Source organism: Macrobrachium rosenbergii, chromosome 44 (genome assembly GCF_040412425.1).
Source record: "Macrobrachium rosenbergii isolate ZJJX-2024 chromosome 44, ASM4041242v1, whole genome shotgun sequence".
In the NCBI taxonomy this organism is placed as follows: Eukaryota; Metazoa; Arthropoda; class Malacostraca; order Decapoda; family Palaemonidae; genus Macrobrachium; species Macrobrachium rosenbergii.
Genome location: NC_089784.1, coordinates 30,882,003 through 30,906,602, shown reverse-complemented (window position 1 = coordinate 30,906,602; position 24,600 = coordinate 30,882,003). Strand labels below are relative to the sequence as shown.

The window sequence follows — 24,600 nt, the reverse complement described above, 5'->3', positions numbered from 1 at the left end:
CACAAGAACTGAAGCATTACTGACTCGCACAACAAATCTGCTCTAGAATTGTCAGATCCTCAGACTTCAGTTGGTTTGAGAGGCTAACAATTCTGGTAATGAACTTGACTCTAACACAAGTTTTTCACATAGTTCAGGCCAAGGTCTGAAAGTTTAATGACACTTCTGGTCACTGCCACAGAGATAGGCATTCAGTTTAGTAATTTCAGTTTATCAATATTACTAGTCTGTTATTATTACTAAGCAGTTTAACCAGCTGAGCAACAATAAGTGACAGTGCAGTTATTCATGTCAGATAGTGATACCAACCTTCATCCTACAAAGATAATGAAATCCGACACTATCAAAGCTGTAAACCAATTCTTCCCTAAAAAAGCTAGAAAAATTTGCACAAATTACCACCTTTGACCTACAGCAATAAGTGACAGCACAGTTATTTATGTCAAGTGATACCAACCTTCCTCCAATGAAGATAATGAAATCTGACACTATCAAAGCTCTACACCATTTCCTCCCTAGAACAGTTATCAAAATTTGCACTAATAACCACCTTTGACCTACTGCACAGTTATTCATATCTGATAGTGATAACTTTCATCCTGTTAAGATATCTGATACAATCAAAACACTACATCATTTCTTCCCTAGAATAGCTATCAAAATTTGCACAAAGAGACTGATAAACTAAGTTAAACAGACTGTTCAACATACAGCAACATCACTGCTGAACTTTCCTGAAAACTAGAAACAAATAGATTTCACCAAAAGGCAAACAGAATCTGACTTGAAAATCATATTGCACACAAGCAACAGTTTAATCTCATCTTGCTTGGATGACATTGAATTCCCACACCTTTAGATTTGATACACAATTATGCCTTCCTCATTAGAACAAATTTGGAAAGCTGTTAATCAACCCTGTGGGTCTTTCCTATTTAAAAAAAAATATGTCTGGGATTCTTTCCCATAAAATCTAATATTTACCACTTTTCATATCAAAACTAATTTTCCAGATAAGACAAAAAAATTTACGCTGTTTTTGTTCCTCCTAAGAAGTACAAATGCCAATCACAATATATTGGGCCAAATAAAATTCTTCCCTTCCAGGTTCTTTATGTTTCCCAAAACTTAAATCTTGATCCATTATAAAATCCTCTTGAATCTAATACTGCCTGGTTGCAAGTATGTATACAGCAAACAATTAAGCAGTACTGTTTCCCCTTCAGACTTCCCTAGCTACTTTTGAAACAAAACTTACATGGAAATAAATCCAGACCTATTCACTGATATCTGTAATGCTTTTTATTTAGATAAAAATATGGATCTTATTTACAAACTTCACAACTTCGGTAGAAGAGGTTAAGTAAATGACATTCAGTTTTTTAAAATTACTATTAAAAAACATAATGTTAATGGCATTTTTTGCAAGCTTAGATCAATGTCAAATGTTCCTCAGGGTAGTGTTCTGGAACCTCTGCTGGTTCGTTTTTATATGTAACAAAACTGTTGTTCTTGAAAATAAGATAGTGTACCCCACTAATGATAACATTCTTGTAGAATTCACTTATTCTTTGCGAGGCAAAATGAAGTGATGCAGCTTCATATCTTAACAAAGATCTAAAGTTAGTTACATTGGTGAGATCTACAGTGAATTAACTAGTGTTGTCAGTGTTATGAGGCTGCACTCTAGCTACAACAAAGTTACTGTTAGCCAATCTTTTAGAATCCCTCATGCAATGATTCATGGTACCTGAGGATTCCTAGCACCTGTCAACATTGTGGTATCTTCATCCCCCAAGCTTTCATTAACCCAGTACTGACAGATTAAGCATTGTTTGTAAGGTCCTTTTACCTAGAGATGATGGTTCCTATACCTACAGACAATGTAATAATGCAATATACTTGAGGTCTTTTATTGTGACAAAAGATGAAATATGTACCTCCTATCTATAAGTCGGTAACATCTCCCTTGACTAATCATTCACACAGCAAGCAAAACATGATTGAAAATAACATTTGTTCATAATATGAACATACCAAAATATACAGAGTAAGTACAGTCAGACCTCAACACACAAGTTGAAATGGCATTCAAAGTTCTCTCAACAGGTAACTGCTTACCATGCAAGTTACTTCAATAGCTTAAACTAACCAGCCACTGTCTTCAGTCAAGAATTATTCCAAATTCTTGTATAACAGTTTTATATCTTGATCAGCCAATGCCAATAATGAAACCTCCAGTTCTATAATCATAAATAATTCATATACTGGCTGTTTAAAATTTTTTTTACAGTATTTCATTCTTTCATCATAATTCAATAATCTATAAAGAAGATACCTAAATAATTTTCAATAAATTTACATCAAATATACATATATTTTCAAGGTTTAAAAAATTATATACAACTAAAAATACTTGCAATAAATTCCAAACATACATAATTTACAATAATTTTCTTGTTTCATACAGTCCTCATTTTACCTATGCAAACTGCTCACTGTACAACAATTAGCTGAAAAACAAACTTTGTGACGAAGCATTTTCTTTTCTCCACATTTATATGCTCAAGCATTAAATTTGTTACTCAGGAGAAAGGCACTCTACTCTTTACAGGAACCAGAAAAACTTGTTATAAAGACTTACAGTATTTTCTACAGTCTTGCTACCTACAATATACTCACCCCTGCAAATAAATTATATACTTGAGAGAATAATAACTAACTCCATATTACTTATTATGTACAATTTGCTATGTGAAAGTTATGAAGGCAACAAATGAAACCAGTTACTAGCTTTAAAAAAATATAGGCTATGAGGCAAGTGACATCTTTAGGTAAAAAGGAAAAGGAAGTTTACTGATAATTCTACCGTCCTACCTTAACAGTAACAAAGACCAATAGATAACTTTTCAGTTCTTCAGTTCTATTCCATATAGATCATAGGTTTAGGCCTAGGGTTGCTGCCAAGAGCAGCTGCAAGGTGACTGCTTAATCCTCAATGCATTCCACTTAGCCTGTCAAATGGTATCATTCAAACAATCAAGAGCCCAATCTTCCAGCCTCTTCCATATTAGCTCCATCAATCTCAATTCATCCATTCCTCAATATGTAGTTACAATTCTGGTGATATATTTTCCACAAGCATCACCCTGTGAAAGGGGTGTAAGAACACAACCACCGTAGTACTGTGTATTGTAATAGGCAACTTAAAGGACAACTGCTGCCTTGCAGATAGACTATTTAGTCAAAGGCTAGGCACATCATCAGTAGTGTGGTTGACAACTACAAGCACATGTGGTTACAAAAACCTGAGCCAAATCTTTAAACCATGACAGATGCATCAAAGCAACCAATCCCTTGGCTTACGGATAGTAGTAGGGAAGAAGATTTTAAACAGGCGGATCTAAATATTTCTGTGTCATACTCTAGATCAACATGCACTTCAAATTATACTAAATTCTTTCTTTAATAGGTAGCCAACAAAGCTCAATTTAGATGGAAATGACCTCAACATGTCGAGATTCAGTCTTTGCTAACTTAGCCACCTTATAAATCGAGTCTTGTAACTACAAAAGTAATTTGGTTGACCATTATAGAGCAGTTACTATACACTGGAAGTACATAGTCTATTCTTGCGATTTCATAAATATAAATATCTCTGTAAGTTACATTTCTTACAGAATTTTATAATGTATAAAACTTGGATCAATGGCCAGGCACAAGTTCCTCGTTGGACGAGTCAGTAGAGTTCTTGACTGGCACTCTGCTAGGCCCGAGTTCGAGTCTCCAGCCAGCCAAGGAATAATTAGAAGAATTTATTTCTGGCGATAGAAATTCAGTTCTCGCTATAATGTGGTTCGGATTCCACAATACGCTGTAGGTCCCGTTGCTAAGTAACCAATTGGTTCTTAGCCACATAAAATAAGTCTACTCCTTCAGGCCAGCCCTAGGAGAGCTATTAATCAGCTCAGTGGTCTGGTTAAACTAAGGTCTACTTAACTTAATGGCCAGGCACCGAGTAATCTCTTGTTCATTGAATCTGGTATCTGATTTGTCAAAAGTGTTCATTAATCAAATAATTGTTGAAGGATTCCCAATATCTATTTTTTCTCTCAATTATTCCTCTTTACATCCTTATTTTTTTTTTATTTTGGACATTATTTCTTCAGTATACGCAATACCCCAATAAAAAAATTCACAATGTTCAAGGTTTTTTCAAAGTACATGACTGTTCAGCAATGTATATATCTTATTTTGGTATTCTGATTGACAAGGTTCCTAATGCACATATGCAATACAGTATTTGTTCTGCACCAGTTCTACAAATCAAGAGATATAGGAAGTGTTGCAGTAAGGCTGTCTGATGGTTCTTGGTGATATGTTTTGCAATGTACTCTAGTACCCAATGTGCCATAAATGTCTGATCTACCAAGGATACTTGGTGCAACACATGAGCTTTACTGAGCCCTGGGCAGTCAGTAACAGACAATGAAAGTATGACACAATGTGAAGGTATGATGTCACAATTCTTACAGACTGATCCTCTTTCTTTCTTTTTTCTTTAAATCTGCTAAAAAGCTTCTTGGACAGCGTCAACAGACTTATAAATCCATGAAGGCTGCAAGGGGAAGGGGAACCAAAAGCTTCTTAGACAGTGTCAACAGACTTATAAATCCATGTGCTGCAAGAGAGAGATAAGAGAGAGAGAGAGAGAGAGAGAGAGAGAGAGAGAGAGAGAGAGAGAGAGAGAGAGAGAGAGTGTTATGGGTAAAGGTGATAAATAAATAAATACAAGGGGACAGAAAATAATACTGATACACCTGAATTCAGCAGCCGTCAGCATAAAGCAGGGATGAATCTGCTCCCCACTTAAACATTTGGAGGTCAGAAGATTCCACAACTGCACTTGGCACACTATTCAACATTTTTGTTATGGCTAAAAATAAAACTCAAGCAAATTGAGTATTATTAAACCAAATATGTACTAAAAAAGGACACATTGCTTGCAGCAGCAGCCTGCTTGGTGTCGCGAGGAAAAACTGCTAGGCCAGGTAGAGATAAGTACAGGGTGCCTTTCAAGGCAAAGGCACAAAGCTCATGCTCCAATAAATTGACATTGAAACATCTAAGCTCAAATGCAGCTGGCATTACAAGTTTTCTTTCTTCTGGAATCCAACCCATTAGGCAAAGGATCATTCTTCATCACAACACATACAGTAGATGGGAGGGAAGGGACAATCAAATACAAGATGCTACATTCAACTGGCACAAATATTTTACCTAATGAATCAATGTTCACTAACCTTAGCAACCTTATCCTTCTTTCTGCTCAAGTACACACTCCTATGTTTCTATCTGCTCTAATTCAAGTCAGGCCAAATGAACACTTCCACCATAAAATATTACCATTTTTATCATCTACCCTGAGCATCTGAACATTGCCACAGGGCTTTTCCTCAAGCCCAAAGCAAAATGGCTATGTTTACTACATAAAACATGTTAGTAAAAAGATGAAATTACCAAACTAGTTAAGTCTACTTGACAAAAATGGAATGCTATACTACTGAACACTGTCCCCTCAATTGTCTATGACGAAGCAGTTTAATGAGATAAAAATGTCTCCAAACTCTTACATGGCTCTTAAATAAGAAATAAATACTGGAGGTCAACAAGATTGAAGAAGTTGGATAGTTAGGTGGGAAGAGACCTAAGGAAATGGATGAAATGTTAAAAGCAACAATATATATAGCTGGGGGCAAAGGGTCTCTGCAAAGAACCTCAGTACCGAAGGGGTTTTATACCTTATAACTGAAATGGGCCATACCATATAATTGCAAGGGTCACAATACATACTTGCTAAGAGGGCAATGACTATTAACTATTGTCTACTCCACTTGCCATTACCTAAGTTCCTGTTCTAAATAATATTTATGGCTATCTAGTGACTGAAAAGATTGTAATAACTTTAACTCAAATGACATGAAAATAAATCTGAAAAAGAAAAACATGAACACAAACAGTAGAGTTGCTGGTTCTGTGCCATTTACTTAAGAAACTCTCCCTATTGGTGGAACAGTCACTGGAAGAAGACATAAGCTTAGCGCTTCTTTCATAGTTCCATCTCTCAGCTAATCGCTGTGCAGAGGACAAAAGGTATAAGTAAAATACGAGGTAGTTCTGTGCATTTTGCAAGAGGGAAAGGGTCAGTTATATAACTCACACTGGTATCAAGTTCTTCAAAAGAGAGAATTACTGATTTACATATTAAAAGCATCAGTCATAGAAGAAATGACAGTACTATAAAATCTGATGATACCCTGGATACACATAACCCAGTCACATTTTCTGATTAAATATATTCCGACGTCCATGTGCAAAACTGAAAACAATACCCATCTCATCCATGAAATGATAAAGACAAATCAATCTCCATCTCCTCAGAGGGTTCAAAACACAACTTCTTATTAATGAAGGAGATATATGGGTTTACCTAACATACTTCTGTCCTTAAAAACCATAGCAGAATACATCAAAATATAATGGTAAAATCAACAATAAAGAGAAGATAAATTTTGATATGTTGTACTTGAAAATATATACTGTGAATGGTTATTTAGATGTTTCTTCCACAATGGGGACTGCTATAAAAAAATACTTTGTAAAATATACTACAGCACTGTAATCGGTTTGTTTAAAAATGTGAATAAAAATTTTAGCAACACCTAAATTTTACTGCATATTCCAAGGCTTGAAGAATTCATATTAGATACATTTTTTCATAAATAAATATTTTGGACCCTGCACTTTCTTGTACATTTGTGGAAAACTTCCAGAAACAAATAATTCAGAGGTATCCTTTCTACAAGAGCCTCTGCCTGATAACTGAAGTCTACCATCACTGACAGTCAAGAGGTCAGCCTTAAAAAGCAAAATACTACCCTGAGATCCAAGACAAAAAAAAATAAATAAAAGTTAAAGTATCACTATAAATCCAACATTCCCCACAAGAAGAGGTCATAATGAATTCAACTACTCCCTAATCCCTCTTTTATAACATCAAGTACGTCACAAATAGAGGTATTTAGTAAAATTAGGATTAAAATGAAACGCAACATCGGATGGCAGCTAGAAAAAATGAGAGTCTTGACTTAATTATAGTATGAAGTAAAATGATACACAAAACCAGTGTATTTCAAGTATTTTAGCTATAACAGCAAAACCTTTCTCATGTTAAAACTGCTGCAGTTTTTGTAGAGGTGCAAATTTTCCAGGTTAATGCTTCTATTAAATACCTAATATACAGTTAATGGTAAAACAATAACTCAATCTACAAAGGCATATGAATTGTTTCATACCAGGAGAACTTTAAAATAGCTTTTCTCCATCTTACATCTATATAAAATTTGATAAATGATTAACACAGCATTAAATGTGGCTGTTTTCATCATCTTGTACTTTCAACATAAGGACAATACCATTGGACATGTAAATTATTGCAAAAAATATAAATCTAATTCAAATAATATACAATCCAAACTTTATTGTTGCTGCTGATGGCGCGGAGGCAAAGAATGATGATGAGATGACTGTTGTGGTAATGAAGTTTGGAGTGGGTGTGAAGTACTTGAGTGCTGATAATGAACCAGATGATGATGATGACTTGATGTCTTGTGTAATGGAATGGGTTCTGATATGCTAGTAATACTCTGCAAATGCGTGGATGCTGTTGAAAGAGTTGCAGACGTAGATGACTCTTGACTTGCAACAATGTGCTTCTCAGGGTATGGGTTCATTATTTTCATTACAAGTCAAACCTGTTCAAAAAAAAGTAAAAGGTTCTGAACAGCTCAAATATGACATTTTCATAATAAAATAAAGGGTATATTATTTCGTTCTCAAATAAGGTGTGAAAAGGAGCATGCTTATCATTTATATATTCCAAATAACACTACATCACAGTGTAACAAAAATGCAAGCTTTTCAGGGTATCTGTTATTTGTCCATGGGAAACCATTATTTTCATTACAAGTCATGGAATCTTTAGAAGCATGATAGGGTGTTCAAAAGAAAGTGTTATGTTTTACAGATCTGAGAATAACCTCTTACAGGTTCTGAATTTGGGTCACCTACTCTCCAAGCAAATATGACATTTTCATAATAAAATAAAGTTTGAAGTATACTTACCCAGTAGTTGCATTGCTATTGTTTCAAACAAATACCCAGCTAGAATTACAATACCAACCTAGGAAAAATATGACCAAACGTGGAGGACTGAGGAACACTTTAACACAAAACTTCAGTCATTTATGCCCTACATTCATGAAAGGACTAGGGAGGGAGGGCTTTGATCATGTTACTACAGTATACTTTAAAACTTTATTTTATTATGAAAATGTCATTTTTAAGTATTTAGCTTACCCAGTAGTTACATTGCTGATTCTCACACTAATTTGGGGGTGGGACCATGTTTAGATAGAACTATATTAAACTTGTGTAGTGTTGTAAGTTCCTTATCTGTTAAGTGAGCAATCCATACTGATTCTGCCTCTTAAATATGGAGCTCTTCTTGACTGCATTATCGTGGCAAGGGAGCCATGGAGTCTATACAAGTAAATTATTGCAGTACGACCTAGAAGGGTTCATAGTGAACTGGCAAGGATGACCAAACAAAGTGCACCCTGCTCAGAAGTGTCCCCAACCAAAAAATATAAAAACAATCGGGGTATCACCACTAGCCTACACCAAAATTAAACCCCTTAAAAGAACTAGTAACTGAGAGGTACTCCCAAACGCACAGCACCCTTCCCGTAATGTTTCAGAAAACACAGCTTTTTTTATTAGAATTAATAAAGTTTTAGGCTCATGACAATTTGGCTGATGCAAGTGCAGTGTTTGAGAATAAAACAACAAAACAATGAGCAGTTGTGACTTTTCTGGTTTTGAAATATTTTCAAATAAATCTCTTTCTTCCAAATTTCAACAGGCGTCACCTTTGGAGGTAGGTCAGTGTTCGAAAAACGCATTATCTACGAGATATAAAACAACATACAATATTGCAGTAATATTCAGGTCATTTTCTTCAGTTTGCAACAAATTGGTGTCTCTAGCACAATATTTAGATTTATGTCCCCTTCTCCATGAAAAGGCTTTTTCTTACATCCATTGCCGAGTAACTCGGCCAAAAATCTTAGAAATTCTTTCATCACTTTGTTGTAACGTTTGCACCATTTTATATTAGCCGTTACATAAAGTTTTATATATGAAAATGTGCGCAATTTCATGTCGAATACAACAAAAAATAAGTCATGGTTGTAGCTTTTATCAGTTTTGAAATATTTTCATATAAATTACGATAAGTGCCAAAATTTCAACCTTCAGTCAACTTTGACTCGACCGAAATGGTCGAAAAACGCAATTGTAAGCTAAAACCCTTACATTCTAGTAACATTCAATCATTTCCCTTCATTTTGCAACAAACAGGAAGTCTCTAGCACAATATTTCGATTTATGGTGAATTTTTGAAAAAAAACTTTTTCCTTACGTCAGCGCACATTAACTCGGCTGAAAATCTCAGAATTTCTTTAGTCACCTTGTTGTAATTTTCGCACCGTTTTATATTAGGCGTTACATAAAGTGTTATACATGAAAATGTGTGCAATATGATGTAGAATACAACAAAAAATAACTCATGGTTGTAGCTTTTATCAGTTTTGAAATATTTTCATATAAATCACGATAAATAGAAAAAATTCGACCTTCGGTCAGCTTTAACTTGACCGAAATGGTCGAAAACTGCAATTGTAAGCTAAAACACTTACAGTCTAGTAATATTCAATCAATTACCTTCATTTTGCAACAAACAGGTAGTTGGAGAATTTTAGAAAAAAAAACTTGTTTTTACGTCCGCACGTTACGAATTCATGCATCATTTTGTGATAATATTTTCTCTGCATTGCTCTGATCGTTTTACAATTTGTTATATACCAAAATCATCGCAATTTAGTGTACAATGCAACGAAAAAAAATAACTCATTAGCTTTAACCGTTTTGCTCACAGCGCAACTTGTATACAATTATATATGAAATATTCCAATATTTATATATGATGATATGTTTTTTCATTTCTGATGGTTGCATACTAAACTTCAGGCAATGACAAAAAAAGGAGCCAAAAATGAACTCTTAAATCTTAAAAACTAAGCGTGCTGTGATTTTTTAAAAAAAACATTTTTTCCGCTTCGGCGCCAACTACCGAACGCCGCCAGCATACGACAGACACTTCTGTAAATACAGGCTCGGCGTTTAAGGGTTAACCCGTGGTTATTAACTGTGTCTGTGCTTATTCTTTTTTGTAACCTGAGAAAGAGAGAATGAGTGAGAGAGATAAGTGGAGTTGATGAGCTGTCAGCCAACCAATTTTGGGTCTACAAGCATTTCCTTTTGTTTGCTCAGCTGTGTAAGTCTCCCAAGAATTTGGTTTAAAATATCTTTTTCTGCTTAACCCTGAACAGGAAATGTCCATCATACTGATAAGAGCTCTGGCCTATTTCCTTCTGACTCTTAGAATTCTTGGTGTATTCTATAGAATAAGGAATAAGGTGTTCTGTAAATTCCCTATGTGTATTCTTGAGTATTCTGCATGAGGTTGGAGTTAAAAGAGCAGTGCTGTTCCAAAGACAGTCAGTCTGCCATAGGGGTCCCTGAGATAAGCATCTCTCTCTCTCTCTCTCTCTCTCTCTCTCTCTCTCAATAATCCCATTATATATATAAGAGAAAATGAAGGGTTACTGTGTGTAAAAGCTCTGTTAAAACTCACCCCAGGAGTGTATTAATTTTGTAGAAGGTGGTCAGGAATATTGTTTTGTGCAAGCATTGTGATAATGGTGTAATAATTACAAAAGGTAATGTGGTGATTACTGAGTTTTGTAATGCTAAGTGTTAAAGTGATATTCTAGGTAAAAGAGAATTATTATTTTGAATAAGTCTTAGTGCCTTGACAGTGTTGGCTATAAGAAAGTCTTAGAAAGATGTGAGTTTAACTTTTCTTTTTTAAAGAGAAAAGTTCTTGTGAAAGATTGATATAATCTTCAGGCACATTTTTGGTGGTGGGTATACAGGCAGTCCCCGGTTAATGGCGGGCTCAGTTAACAGCGATCCGGTTTTATGGGGCTTGTCTAGCGATGAAAATCAGCAATTTTCGGCGCCAAAAATCGCCGATTTCCGCTTATCGGCGCCAATAACCCCCGAAAATCACCGATTTTCGGTTATCATCACACCCTCAGAAACGGAACCCCGCCGATAACCGGGGACTGCCTGTATTTCCATTTTTGCATATTGCATTCTTATATGTCTGTATTATCATATTGCTACAATTTTATTATTACTGTGTTTTGCTGGTGATTTCTTAACATTTTGTTAGTGCCCACCTGTTACTGAGATTTTGGAGAATGTTTATGTGGATTCCAGTCAGTAATATTCCGGTGACTGTTTGTATGGTTAGTCAAGTATATACTTGGCACTTGAGTGATAGTTAATAGTTTGATTCTTACCTAACCAAATTGCTTTCTTAGTAAATTAAAGTTTTGTGAATTAAACTTGATTAAGAAATACTTAAATCTTACACTGTTGTCAATTAATGGTAAATCTTTTGAGATTGCGAACTTTACATATAACTTTTGAACTTGGAAATAAACCTGTTTGTTTAAAGTTTTTTAAAACATAACGTATCATTTTGACCACCAGTAATTAGAGACATTAATGAATGTGTACAAGCTAAGTGATGTATCTGTTTGTTCACCTGAGACTTATTTAGGTAAAATAGAACCAGAGAGACAGTTACAGTGTTTGTTGAAGTGATACCCATTTTCCACTAGTCTGGATATAACTTAATAATTGTTGCCTCATCCATAACTTGATAAAGTTACACTGATTTTCTCAAGTGATATGTAAGTTTTATGGGATCATTGTACCTTTAGAAATTCAGTCATACTCTTTGTTATGAGGTTTCAAGTATCTGGTCGATGTGAGGTAACTTTTTGGTATTATTATTTGTGTAATAACCAGGTGCTTGATCATTTCGTGACAATATATAATCGCCGGTTAACCCGGACTATCGGCTAAGGCAGACACCCTAGCCACCCTATTAGTCTGTCTTAACAAGGGTCGACTGTAGATAATAGCTTCGTCTTCTTCAAGTACAAGAAAAGATCGGCCACTTGCGCTAAAGATAGAAGAAGAAGACGAAGTCGGACGTACAACTGGCGAAGCAGCCAAAGTCTCTCTTGGTCTTTTGGAGGATTGAGACAGAAAATCCTGCATAGATTTCTTCTGAAGAGCCAAAGAAATCTCCACTAACAGTTCCTCTGAAAACAGGTTCTTCTCATTACGAGGTGCAAACAACAAGGCTGACCACTGAATTCTGACACTCCCTCGTAAGGAAACAACACCATAATTCTCTCTTTTTAAGGACGCATAAAGAAAACATAGCAGTCAGTCCCGAAGCAGCGTCGATAACTCCTTGACCTAAAACGTTAAGGACTTCCAATACACCCGTAAACGACTCCTCATTCAAAGGAGAACATGCAGAAACCTTGCGGCCCAATGCTCCAATGGACCAGTCCAAAAAAGAAAACTGACCACCTCAAAAATACGAAAGACGTGCTTCAACAGGTGTCCAGTTCGAGCGTAGAAAACATAACCTTTGCCGAATTAAAAGCTGAACGTCTCGAAGCGTCGGTAAGCCCCGAGAAGTCTCCCTGGAAGGAAGCAGAAACTCCCAAAGAGAAGGCTTCTCCGGTCTCGTAGCAGAGTTGTCTCCGAGACGTCAATCTGGAAGAAGAAAAATAGAAGATAGTCTTCTCAAGGAGCCAAGCATCGATCCATTTTAGTGCTTTCCATACCGAAAAAGAACAAAACGATCTTCGTAAGTGCAAAGCACTCTTCTTCCAATCCCTCGAGAGAGAAGAGTCCGGAGAGGAAGGCGCTACATGAGAGAACGAATCCGGAAAACTCTCAACAAAATTTCAAAAGCTTCTTGTAAGCGGTGGAATTGTCACTCTCCTGTTCTATTTCCTCATCACCTTCTTCGTCTGTGTCCCTGTCCGAATGTGTAGAGGAAAAGACTACCTGAGAACAAGTCTTGTTCTGAGCGGGTTGCACAAGACCCAAAATCTTATCCAGTTTTACTTGAATGGAAATTGCCGAAAGGTCCTGAACTTCCTGCTCAAAATACGTCTGGCAGATGAGAGGCGAGTTGGCACCAACGAACGAGTCGAAGCTTCAGGCGCAAGAATGCGCTACTCCTGCTACTGGCGCTCACGCGCTACCTCCTCTTCATCATCCAGTCGAAACGACTGCTTTTGCGCCTCCACATCAAGCGAAATCCTCTTACTCTTCTTAGCAGATGGTAATCGGCGCCTTGGAGCGAACTCCAGTGCTCCTTCACCGTCTCGGGAAGGTGAAAAAACCCCCGGAGCCTCCCACCAACCACCAGGGGAAAGAGAAGCATGAACAAGCATTCGCTTCTTAGGTACTGCCTCAGGCGAGACCTTTTAAGCAGGTGAGACTTACCCGAAGGAGACCATTGGTTTCTGGGCGAAGACTCTCCCGAACTCGAAAGGTTCGCAAACTCCTCTCTGGAGACGCCTTTCCTAGACGTGGCGAGGGAGCCAGGGGACGTCTATAGCAAAGGCGCTCCTTAGCGGTCTGGGAGTCGACATCAGATCCGCCTGAGGGGGCGACTACCAGGGAGCAGACTCCGCTCGCCTCCCTTGGGCCTCCAGTATGCTTCCTCCCAGGGGATGGAGAGTCTAGCAGGGACCTTTGCCTAGGAGCACGAGCGGGCAGAGTAGCCACCTCCTCCACTTCACAAACACTAACATTCGTCACTTTATCCTCCAAGGATTTTACAGAGGTTCCCAACTTCTCAACAGCTTAAAGCATTAACGAGAATTTCACGTTCATACGGGCTTCGAGGCTGGTCACGGCACCGGTTTTGGGTGAAAGGAAATCAGGTGATTAACAGGAGGGGTGTTAATGGGAGAAATGGAAAGTTCATGATCCTGATTATCTACTTCCTTAGAGGAAGCTCTAACTGCAGCTTTCCGCTTCCTATCAGAATCTAATTTTTTCATCCTAGTAAAATAAATCTTCCACTTCGCTTCATCCCCATCTCTACATTCATCACGTTAAATCCGGGTTACAGTCCTGACCCCTACAAGTAGCGCAAACGGTATGTGCATCATAAATTTCTTTAGCTAACCTACTTTTGCACCCTTCGCTGCAAACTCTAATTGCCCTGTTCTTACCTGAGCTTGAGTCTGACATACTGCAAAGAAAAGAGGGTAGCTAAAATAACACAAGCTGGAAAAGATGTACAGCTTGTCCTAACTAATTCTTGAAGACAAAACACTAAGTACATCACCAAATTCCAATAACAGAATAATCCTGAATTCTAGCAGCTGCTGCAAACATGTGTGAACAGCATAAGCCGGCAGAAACGACTGAAGTTTTGTGTTAAAGTAGTTCCTCACTCCTCCACCAGTGGGCAGAAGAGGTATCTCCTAGCCGCCATATTGTTTTTTGTTTTGCTGGCGCAAATTTTGAATTATAGCTGCCATTCAGTTCGAAACAATAGCAATGTAACTACTGGGTAAGCATACTTAAAATTAATCAAGTATTCCATACAAGGCACACTTCAATGTTGGAAGAATCGTTAAAACTAGTCCATGGTGTTAGCGAAACATGCTTTGGATTATGTTATAACTTCTTGGGTGTCACCAGCTACCCAGGATCTTCGTCTCTTAGAAAAGATTGCACCGAGGTGAATCTTAATTTTAATAAGACTACTCAGTGTAGCTAAATTTTTTTAATGAACTTCATAATAAAACTAATATTGTAATACCTACCTGAACACCTGAATTCGCCCTTAATCCCACTAGCCCGAACAACCTCAATTACCAATCCCACTATGGGAATTTTAACAGCCAGTGTTACCAATGCTCCATGTTAAATCTTGTCACTAAGCTACCACAACAAACGGTTGGTAACACCGACACAGGTGTGTGCCGACACGCCCACTTTCGTGTCAACTGCTTTATTCAAGGTCAAATTGACGTGGGGATAGAAGGGTGGGAATCATTCAGGTGTTCAGGTAGGTATTACAATATTAGTTTTCTGATAACTTCATAATGAAATACACTCCCTGACCACCTGAATTTGCCCGATTAACAACATTTAGAGGTAGAGGGATAAATTCTATTGCACACCCCTTTTACCAACTGCAGAGATGGTAGCTCACCAATCTGCTCTGCATAGGATCTTTGTTTATTCCTACACTCATCATAACAATCGATGCTTTCGGTGAAGAGACATACCGGAGAGTACTTTGTTCATCAGTCAAGTCAGAATTGTCTCCGTTCATCGATTCCCATGTGGCTATTCAGAGCCTCTCATGTATGGAGGAAGTGCTGTAGTGTGCACAGCCACTGTCCTTCTGGGTAACCCGACTGGGCTGAGGAAAGAGTCAGACAACCGACCAGCAACGAAGTATCTCGGCGTCAACAAGAAAGCCTAGCCTACCAGATCACCCCCTTGGACTCTCGTAGGGAAACTATCCGAGACTACGATACTTAAAGAGACGAACTAACCTAATTTCCTGTGATTATACTATCACTGATGCCTAGAAAACAGGAATTCTTCTCTCTGGTTAACCCACAAATCAACGAGCTAAGAGAATACCCCCTTGGTTAAACTGAACGCACCTTAGATAATAGAGTTAGCAGCATATACGGACTAAGAGAATACCCCCTCGGTTAAATTGAACGCACCCTAAATACTAGAGTTAGCCACTACATACGGACTAAGAGAATACCCCCTCAGTTAAAATGAACGTACTCTATATGATTAGAGTTAGCCGATACACACAGGCTAAGTGAATACCCTTCCGACGAGGCAAACTGAACGTCTCTTAAGTAAAAGGAAGTAAATACTAAGACGGATTTCCAAATAGCCGCTTCCAGAATAGAAAACACTGAATAACTCCTTAGAAAGGAAGATGAAGTGGCAATACTCCCAATGCTGTGCGTTCGGGGTAAGACAGGGCTTGAAGACGAAGAAGAACAACAACCCGGAGAGGTCTGGGAAATAACCTCCCCCAGAAAGTTACTGATTGCATTCTTTGACAGCGGACGGGAAGGATTCCGCAGAGAGACAACAAGTGTATGCAGACGAGGACGGAGTTTCTCAACCTTTGACAAACAGACTCTTAATGCTCGCACCGGGCACAAGGACATCTCCGTTGGATCGCCAGTAACAAACTCTTGCAGAGAAAGAACTCTAAACAAACGAGGAAGAGGGTTAACTTCCAACTCCGTCTTCGCCATGAATTCTGGAAGAAAAAGACAAATGTATATCATTTCCTGCATAGGAGACCAGCCTAGAAACCGCCTGAAGCTCACCCACCCTTTTCGCTGAAGCCGTAAGAAAAAGCACCTTCTTAGTCAGCTGTCTTAACGTGAGAACTTCAGTGGGTTCAAAAGCAGGGGAACACAAAAATTGAAGTACTTCCGACAAATCCCACGGAGGGGCCCGAGTCGGCAGGACAGGACGTTCAACGTTAAAAGAACGTAATAAATTTTGGATGATTTTGCTACTAGAAATCTCTGGGAGATGGAAGGTAATTGTACTGCTCAGCATTGAGCGGTAGCCAGCAATAGCCAAATACGAAAGTCCCTTGACTTTCCTAAGGAATAACAGAAAATCTGCTATTTTAGCAATAGACGGTCTAGAGATGGAGTGACCTTCCTTACGACACCAACTTCTATACACTGTCCATCCGACCTGGTAAAGCTTGTGGGTTGACTTTCTCAAGCGGAAAGAAAGCTGTCTAGCCACAGCTTTAGAGTCCAGTCTGTCTAGCTGCTCGCTTGATAGTTGTCATGCAACTAGGTTCAGCACGCGAGGGTTTGGGTGATAATGGTGGAAATGCGGTTGTTTGAGAACATTGGAACTTCCGTGAGGAACTCTAGGAGTTCCGGAAACCAAGGTCGTTGGGGCCAGCAAGGAGCTATTAGAGTCATGTCCATCTTGACACTCTCCTGTAATTTCCTGATTACTCGATGAATGAGCCCGAATGGAGGAAAGGCATATACATGCATTTGATTCTAATTTTGTAGCATAGCACCAGTGCCTAACAACATGGGTCCACCACTAGAGAGAAGTAAACTGGAAGACGATGGTTCAATCCCACGCAAGTAAATCTACCGTTGCTGGCCATTTCCGGAGAACCTGACATACTACGTCCTAAGCCAAAGTCCAATCTCCCCCCAATACCTAACAAGAGCGACTTAACGAATTGGCTAGCACGTTGAGACTCCCCGTTACGAATTGAGGAAGAGGAGACACTTTCCTTTCTTTGCACCATCTCAGGACTCTCTGAGCTATAATACTGAGTTCTGTTCATCTCAATCCCCCCGAGTTCTTCAGATACGACACCGCAGTTACGTTGTCGCAAAACAAAGCTACTACTCTGTTGCGCACTAGATCTGAAAAACAACTGAAGGCTTCTTCTACCACCCTTACCGCCCTGACTTCCCGAAGATTGATTAATTCCTCTCATTCCTGATCCTGCCAAAGGCCCGAAGCCTGGGATTCCTCCAAGGTTGCTCCCCAACCTTGATCTAAGGCATCTGTGTGCAGATGAACGTCGGGAAGAGGGGTGTCGATAGACCTTCCGGGTGTCAGATTCCCTTCCTCTGACCACCACAGAAGATCCAACACGCAAGAATTGTTCCAGACTATGAATGCGTTTTTGTTGCGTAAGTCCCAGCGATTCCTGACACATACCAGCAAAGAGCGCATCCGCAGACGAGACCCTGGAATTAAGAGAGAGAGAGAAGACATTCTCCCTAAGAGGGTTCTCCAAGCTGATGCCAGCTGTTCCCTGCTGGACAGGAACACTTCTACCTGTTGTAGGACCAATTGGATCCTCTCCAGGGTTGGGAAAACCTTCAAAGGGAGAGAGAGAATCCTCATCCCTAAATAAGTCATGGATTGTGTTGGCACTTGGCAGCTCTTGGCCAGGTTTAGTCGAATTCCTAGTACCCTATATAGTTTTAAAAGGAAGTCCCTCGCCCTTACTAATTCCTCTAGCGAGGAGACAAGGATCAGCCAATCATCCAGATACCTCAACATCCTGTATCCCCAACGGTGCATAATTGCCGACCCTGGAGACATGACCCTCGTAAACACCTGTGGTGATGTGGTCGGCCCAAAGGGGAGAACTTTGAACTGGAAGGTGCCGGCGGAAGACACGAACCTGAGGTACCTCTGAGAATCCTGATGAACCAGAATCTGGAGGTATGTGTCCTCTAGAGCCACCGAGACCATCCAATCCCCCCCTCCTGACTGACCGCAGCACCAACTGTGAAGTCTCCACACGAAACTTCACCAAAACCACCTGACGTTTGAGGCTTGAAAGGTCTATAATGGACCTCCACGCATCTCCCGCTTTCGATGCAACGAAGATTCTGCTGTAGAAACATGGAGAGGGAAGAGCTGGTTCTAACGCACCCTTCTCCAACAGAGCCCGAATCTCCTTTGCTAGAGCCATACCCCTGATCGAAGATGGGGAATAACTCGGAAGGTTGACAGGGGAGGAGGAGAGAGGGGGAAGGGAATGGAAAGGAATTTGAAAGCCCATCCTCAGGACCTCCACAACCCAATCCTCTGCCCCCTACTCCTTCCAGACTTGCCAGAACGGAGCGAGACAACCTCCCACCGGGACAGACTAGGGACATATCTCCTACTTTGTAAAATCCTGAGACGATGAGGGCCTAGGGGCAGACACCAACGCAGCCTTGTTTGCAAAACGCACCCTTTTGGGAGTTCTAGGGGAACACTTCGAAGATGTTCCCTTGGAAGGAGAAGACTTGCGAATACCTCTAGGGGAACGAGAACCCTAGGCTGCTACCCTAATCATAGATTGCTGCGACTCTACAGCTGAGTTGGTGGTGCCAAAATTTACCATGTTGGCCACATCATAAGCTGGCTAAGGCTAAAGCAGCTCTGAGGAGAACCATTTTATGGACGTCCGGATAATGCAGGGGAAGATGACTAAGATAGAAATCCCAACTCTTCTTACTCACAAATGACATCAACAAAGCCAAGGCATTCGCCTGGTGCACCAGACCCATTGACATAGAAGTTATTAAACTGTCAAACAGCCCCGGATCTGAAGGGATATATCCGTCATTCTTTAAGAAACCCAATAACCCAGACAACATCCACAGAGAGTGCGAAAGAGCCTCGGTCTGATTACACAACACATCCTCTAGAGCCACCACTTCCCTAAGGGAAATCCCTACAACCATAGATTGGATTGCCTCTACAGATTCGTTGAGTGGCAACCTGACACCTGCCGAAGGATTACCACAAACTGAATAGATCGCCTTGCGCGGGGAAAGAAGAGAAATGTCCTGCCTATTGGAAGTCACCACCGATGCCAGACGACCGTCCACCTCCTCCAAGGCCTGCCTAACCCGATCGAACCAAACCAGACTGCACGAAAAGGGAGCAGGAGTTGCCTTTGTGGCATAAAACGACTCGAATAGAGACTGATTTGATGCATGCGGTTGGTCCGGAGCTCTTGTTTGAGGGTACAATGAAGTGACATACTCAAGCACACGTCTGTAGTCATTAGAACTGGAAAGAGCACATTCTGAATCCTCCGGAATTTCCTGAACCTCCGGATGAGAATCCTGCTCCGCCATGTCCGAACGGTCCAAGACAGATGAAGGAGGAAGAGCTGAACAGAACCCAGATGATGACAAAGAGTCTGCAAACAGACCACCAAAGCCAGAATGCTGCATACCTACACCTAACCCAGTACCCGGAGCTGGATCCAAATTGTTGAATCCGCAGGGAGGAAGAGAGGAAGGAACCGAGAGACCCAGAACCACTTCCCCATTACTACCAGAGGGGAGCCGAGTGAGAGAAGCCGAACCCACGTTACTAAACCCTGCGGGAGGATGCGCAAGTGAAACCGCTTGCGGAGGGACAGAAGAAGAAGGGAGAATGAAAGAGGTAGGGGCTACCAACCAAGTTTTTGCAGCGGAAAATGTAGGTGATGAAAACTGCGGACCGATCGGAGAAGGTACCGCAAAACCAGTCAGAGCCGCGGATCGCAAACCCGAACTAGAAGCAACTGGCAAACCCTGGGAAATACCTGGAATACCTGATGCTTGAAGCAGAAGCGAAGCGGAAGCAAGGGGTTGCGCATCCCCGAAGGGATGGAACCTGAAGCACGTGAAGCCAAATTTTGCCGAAACTGCGTTCTCACCTGACAGGAAGATTCTCCTACCAAAGAAGGCTGTACTGTGGAAGGGAAGGCGGAAGACAAAGGAATGGTGTACGAGGAAAGAGTTGCTTGGGAAGAAGAGATGCCAGGGTCCGTAGAAAGAGGGAAAGAGGAAGATGCGGCAGAAGCCGCAGGAAGGGCAGAAGAAGAAGCTGAAGAGGAGACTGAAAAGGGAGCAACAGAGAATGTGGGCAAGGAAGGTAAAGCTACAGATAACCCAGAAGAAAAAAAGCAGAATCCTTGGAACAAAGGGACAAAAGGTAAACTGAATCCACACCTCCCTGATAATCCTGAAGCATGTCCGACATAAATTCCGGACACTCCTGAGTCACATATTCTCTAATGTTTGAAAACCCATTTAACAATCTCTCACCAAAAGTCTATACCCTTTGGAAAGACCCAGCAAGTCTGCATTATATTCAGCCACATCCCCATACCAATCACGTGAACCACTCTTAGGAGCCGAAAGAGGCACATCCAAATCTGCTTTACTTGATGGGGGCGACCTTGCGCCAGATCTAAACAGAAGCAATGAAGGTGAAAATTTTGCTGGAGCATAAATTCCACTAGAAACCAGAACCGAAACCCCAATAGGAGAACGACTCTGCACACTTGATACTTTCTCCTTACTACCTAACCCCGATCTATCCGTCTTAGTCACACCTAGCTCCTGATCCAGACTAATGTTTTCAACATTGAATTTTTCAACAATACTACAAGGGGGATTGTGGGGGGAAGGTCCTTCACTGTCTGCTCTGTGCCCAGGGGGCCAACAGAACCTACCTACTCTGAGGCTTGCGGCTCTCCATTATCCTCAGCACCCATTAGGGCTGGTTCTGGAACAGATAGGGGAACTGAAAAAGAAGAAAGATTAGACATCCTAATGCTACTGCTATCCTTACTTGAAATTTGTTGGAAAAGACTAGCTACTAAATTTATCATACTACTCATAATCCTATCCTCTATCTGTTTAAATATATCTGAGCTTGCTAAATCTGAAACCGAAGCCTGAGGTCCTTGAGGCAATGAAGAATCTGACTGCCGTTCCGCCCTTGCTAGCCAACGACTTGCGATGGCGAATATAATCCTTCATCTGTTCTACCATCCAATCGGAGCATTCCTCGCAACGCATTTGAACATTACATTGAATCTTCCTACATGCCTGACAAATAGAGTGTCTATCATGTCTCAAAGTACTCATCTGTTTCTTGCAGTATGAACAGGAGCGATGAGCGCTAGCATCCACAGTTGTGGGGGCAGACGAAGTCGAGGCTGAAGGCGCGGTAGTGGCAGGAGAAGAGGAAGACTTGTCCATGATGACCAAACGAGTTTCAAGAACCAGAGAATCCAAGTACAAAAATGTTCCACAACGAAATATCCAGAAAAGGCTGAGAAATCCAAGCAAAAGGTCATAAATCTGGGAGAGAATCCAGTAAATCCAGTCCAGAAATCCCAAATGCCAAAGAGAAGTTGGGCAATAGGATTAAATCTTGCCCTGCTGAAGGGAACAACCGTTCAGCAGCGCAAACAAAAAGCAACTGATGAAAGTGGACGTGTCAGCACACACCTGTGTCAGTGTTACCAACTGTTTTTTTGAGGTAGCTCAGTGACAAGATTTAACATGCAGCATTGGTAACGCTAGCTGTTAAAATTCCCATAGTGGGATTGGTAATTGAGGTTGTTCGGGCTAGTGGGATTAAGGGCAAATTCAGGTGTTCAGGGAGTGTACAGCAACATTAACTATTCATTCATATCACTGCCATAAAATTTCCTCTTTATCTGCCTTAAACTATTCCTCTGCATGTTTTCACTGTTATAAGCAGTTACTTACTACATGTTTCCAGAAATTAGGTTTCACTTTACGAGGCATATGTGCCCTGCTTTCAAATTCCTTGCGAGTTGATGGTGCAATAAAACGAGTTTACAATCACAACTAATGAAGGCATTAAAAAAAATTGTGCTGCATTTATATTCAATAAGAAATTGACCACCTTACTCTAAATGAAACATGCAAAATACATTTGTTCATCACAAAACCTTTGCCTTTCGTGTTACACATGAAATCCTAGATGATTTCTTAAAAGAAAAAAGAACTGTTCCAACCTACTTGGGGGAACAGTTCCTTATTCTTCTATTCTTCCTCTTCCTCCACCTCTTGTTCTTTCTGTTTAGGTAGTGTCTAGGATTTAATATGGAGCATTAAAGGCTAATTCAAATGTGATGTTTGCATGAAAAATTAGTTTTGCACTTAAAAAAATATATACTGTACTGCAAACTACTTAACAATTAAACCTCTAACAATAATCTAATCCAAACAACCAATTGCACACAAGGGTTTATGATAGTCTTTAAAATTACTAATTTGACAAAAACAAGCAAATCTACTACTGAAAGCAAGAAAAGGGTAACAAAGGTTATTAACAAGGGTGCTTATACAAATGTTTAAACCAAACATAAGTAGCTGCTTCTACAAATGACCTACCTGTTGCTCAGATGTGGTGACTGACTTATGCAGGGGGAGGGGCTGAGATTGAGTGAGCTGAGCCATATCTACAGTGGAAAGTACTGATGTTGGTGTAATAGCCACTTGGGGAATGGCAGCATCCACATGGAGAAGTGCAATACTTCCCCCAACACCTACACTTGAAGGTATAGCTACATGAGAACCTGGCTGAACTAGCTGTGCTGTGGACAGATGGGTAGCCTGTCCAGTACTTACATTTACAAGTGAATCTTGACCGTCTGTGCTTGGAGAAACACTCCCTGCATTTTCACACTTTATAAGTCTACAGTTCATATTATTTACATCCGGGTCTTCACCATTCACACCAGTATCTGTTTTCTGTTTACGCCGTGTTTTCATGCGCAGCGCAATACTTTGCCGTCTCTGAGCCCGCTGTTCCGGAGTCTCATTGGCTCTTCTTTTTCGCATTCTCTCGGCAGCTTTCATACGTCGAATGGCTTTTGCCTCGTCACTTTCAGTAGCACGCCGTAATCGCATCCGTGCTGCTGCCTTCTGTCTGTCTATAACTCTTTCCTCTGGTGACATAGTAGCCCTTCTGTGTCTAGCCCTTGCTGCGGCCTCCAGTCTTCGTCTCAACTTACTTTCCTCACTCTCAGTTGCCCTCTTACGTCTCATGCGCTCTGCTTCTCTCAAGCGTCGCAACCTTTTCTGTTCATCATTCTCTCCGGCTCTTTTTTCCCTCATGCGGGAAGCAATCTTATTTCTTCGCTCTACTTGTGCTTCTTCACTTAACTTTGGACGGCGACGCTGTTTAGGAGTGCCTACTGGACACTGAAGTTCACTTGTGTCATCTACAGCTGCAGGCTGAAGAACTACAACCTGAGCAGAACCAGTTTCCGGAGGAGGTCCACCCTTATTAATCGCATGTAGTGATGCATTAACTTGGATGTTCATCATCAGCAACTCTGTAACAAAAATAAATATGCTAATATAAAAATATGAATACAGTTGTATTCTGATGAAAACTTTTTAAGCATAACTTTACAATTTATTGCTAGCCTTAAATTTCTATTTACATAAAATGCATAGTATGACTTCAAAATATTCCCCATATTCTCTATAACAAGACAAACTTCCATAAAAACAATTTCATGTCCATGGGCACTCACTTGTTACAGGAAAAAAAAAAGCACTTTTCAAGTTTTATGCATACAGTATACTTAATTTCAAGAAATATACTTTACAGCCTGTATTCAAATGAAAAATGCACAGGCTACAATTCGTGCTGTAACCCTAAAATTTGACAGCTATCCAGAACAATATCAATATTGCTGGAAGTACCAATTTCCTGTTACAATGCCTTCCTGCATTCCTGAACACAGACTAATCTCTTTAAAGAAGCACAAAAAAAAAAAAAAAAAAAATACTGGATTCTCTCTCTCTCTCTCTCTCTCTCTCTCTCTCTCTCTCTCTCTCTCTCTCTCTCTCTCTCTCTCTCTCTCTCTCTCTCACACAAGGTTTCCTAATATTTTATATTTTAAAGGATAAGTTGCTGTACTTATATATTAATTACTAGGCACTGGCTCCACATCCCTTTTCAAAAAGCTTACACCTATTCAAACTTTCCTTAGTTCCTCGATTGTCAATTCACAAAAAACCACTATCATAATACTCCAGACAAATCACACCTCATCACACATATAATTAACAAGTTTTTCCTATTCCAAGCTTCCATGAAGAAACCCTCGCAACTGTATGCACTCTCACTCTCCCACCTGTC

At 40.2% G+C, this 24,600-nt stretch overlaps 1 protein-coding gene across 12 annotated transcripts in view; it reads right to left on the bottom strand.

The window, feature by feature from the left end:
* Nucleotides 1-4,134: 4,134 nt before the first annotated feature.
* LOC136829498 (protein split ends-like) overlaps nucleotides 4,135-24,600 on the bottom strand; it is a 162,355-nt gene continuing 141,889 nt past the window's right edge. For 6 of the 12 annotated variants that reach the window (XM_067088272.1, XM_067088274.1, XM_067088278.1 and 3 more), the window contains 2 exons: nucleotides 22,839-23,785; nucleotides 4,135-7,814 (listed from right to left, as the gene is read on the bottom strand). In XM_067088272.1, coding sequence (XP_066944373.1) covers nucleotides 7,809-7,814; nucleotides 22,839-23,785 — 953 coding nt within the window. In that variant the 3' untranslated portion in view covers nucleotides 4,135-7,808. Of the gene's footprint in view, nucleotides 7,815-22,807; nucleotides 23,786-24,600 lie in introns of those variants that run through there. The other 6 variants (XM_067088269.1, XM_067088268.1, XM_067088270.1 and 3 more) reach the window with 1 other exon arrangement.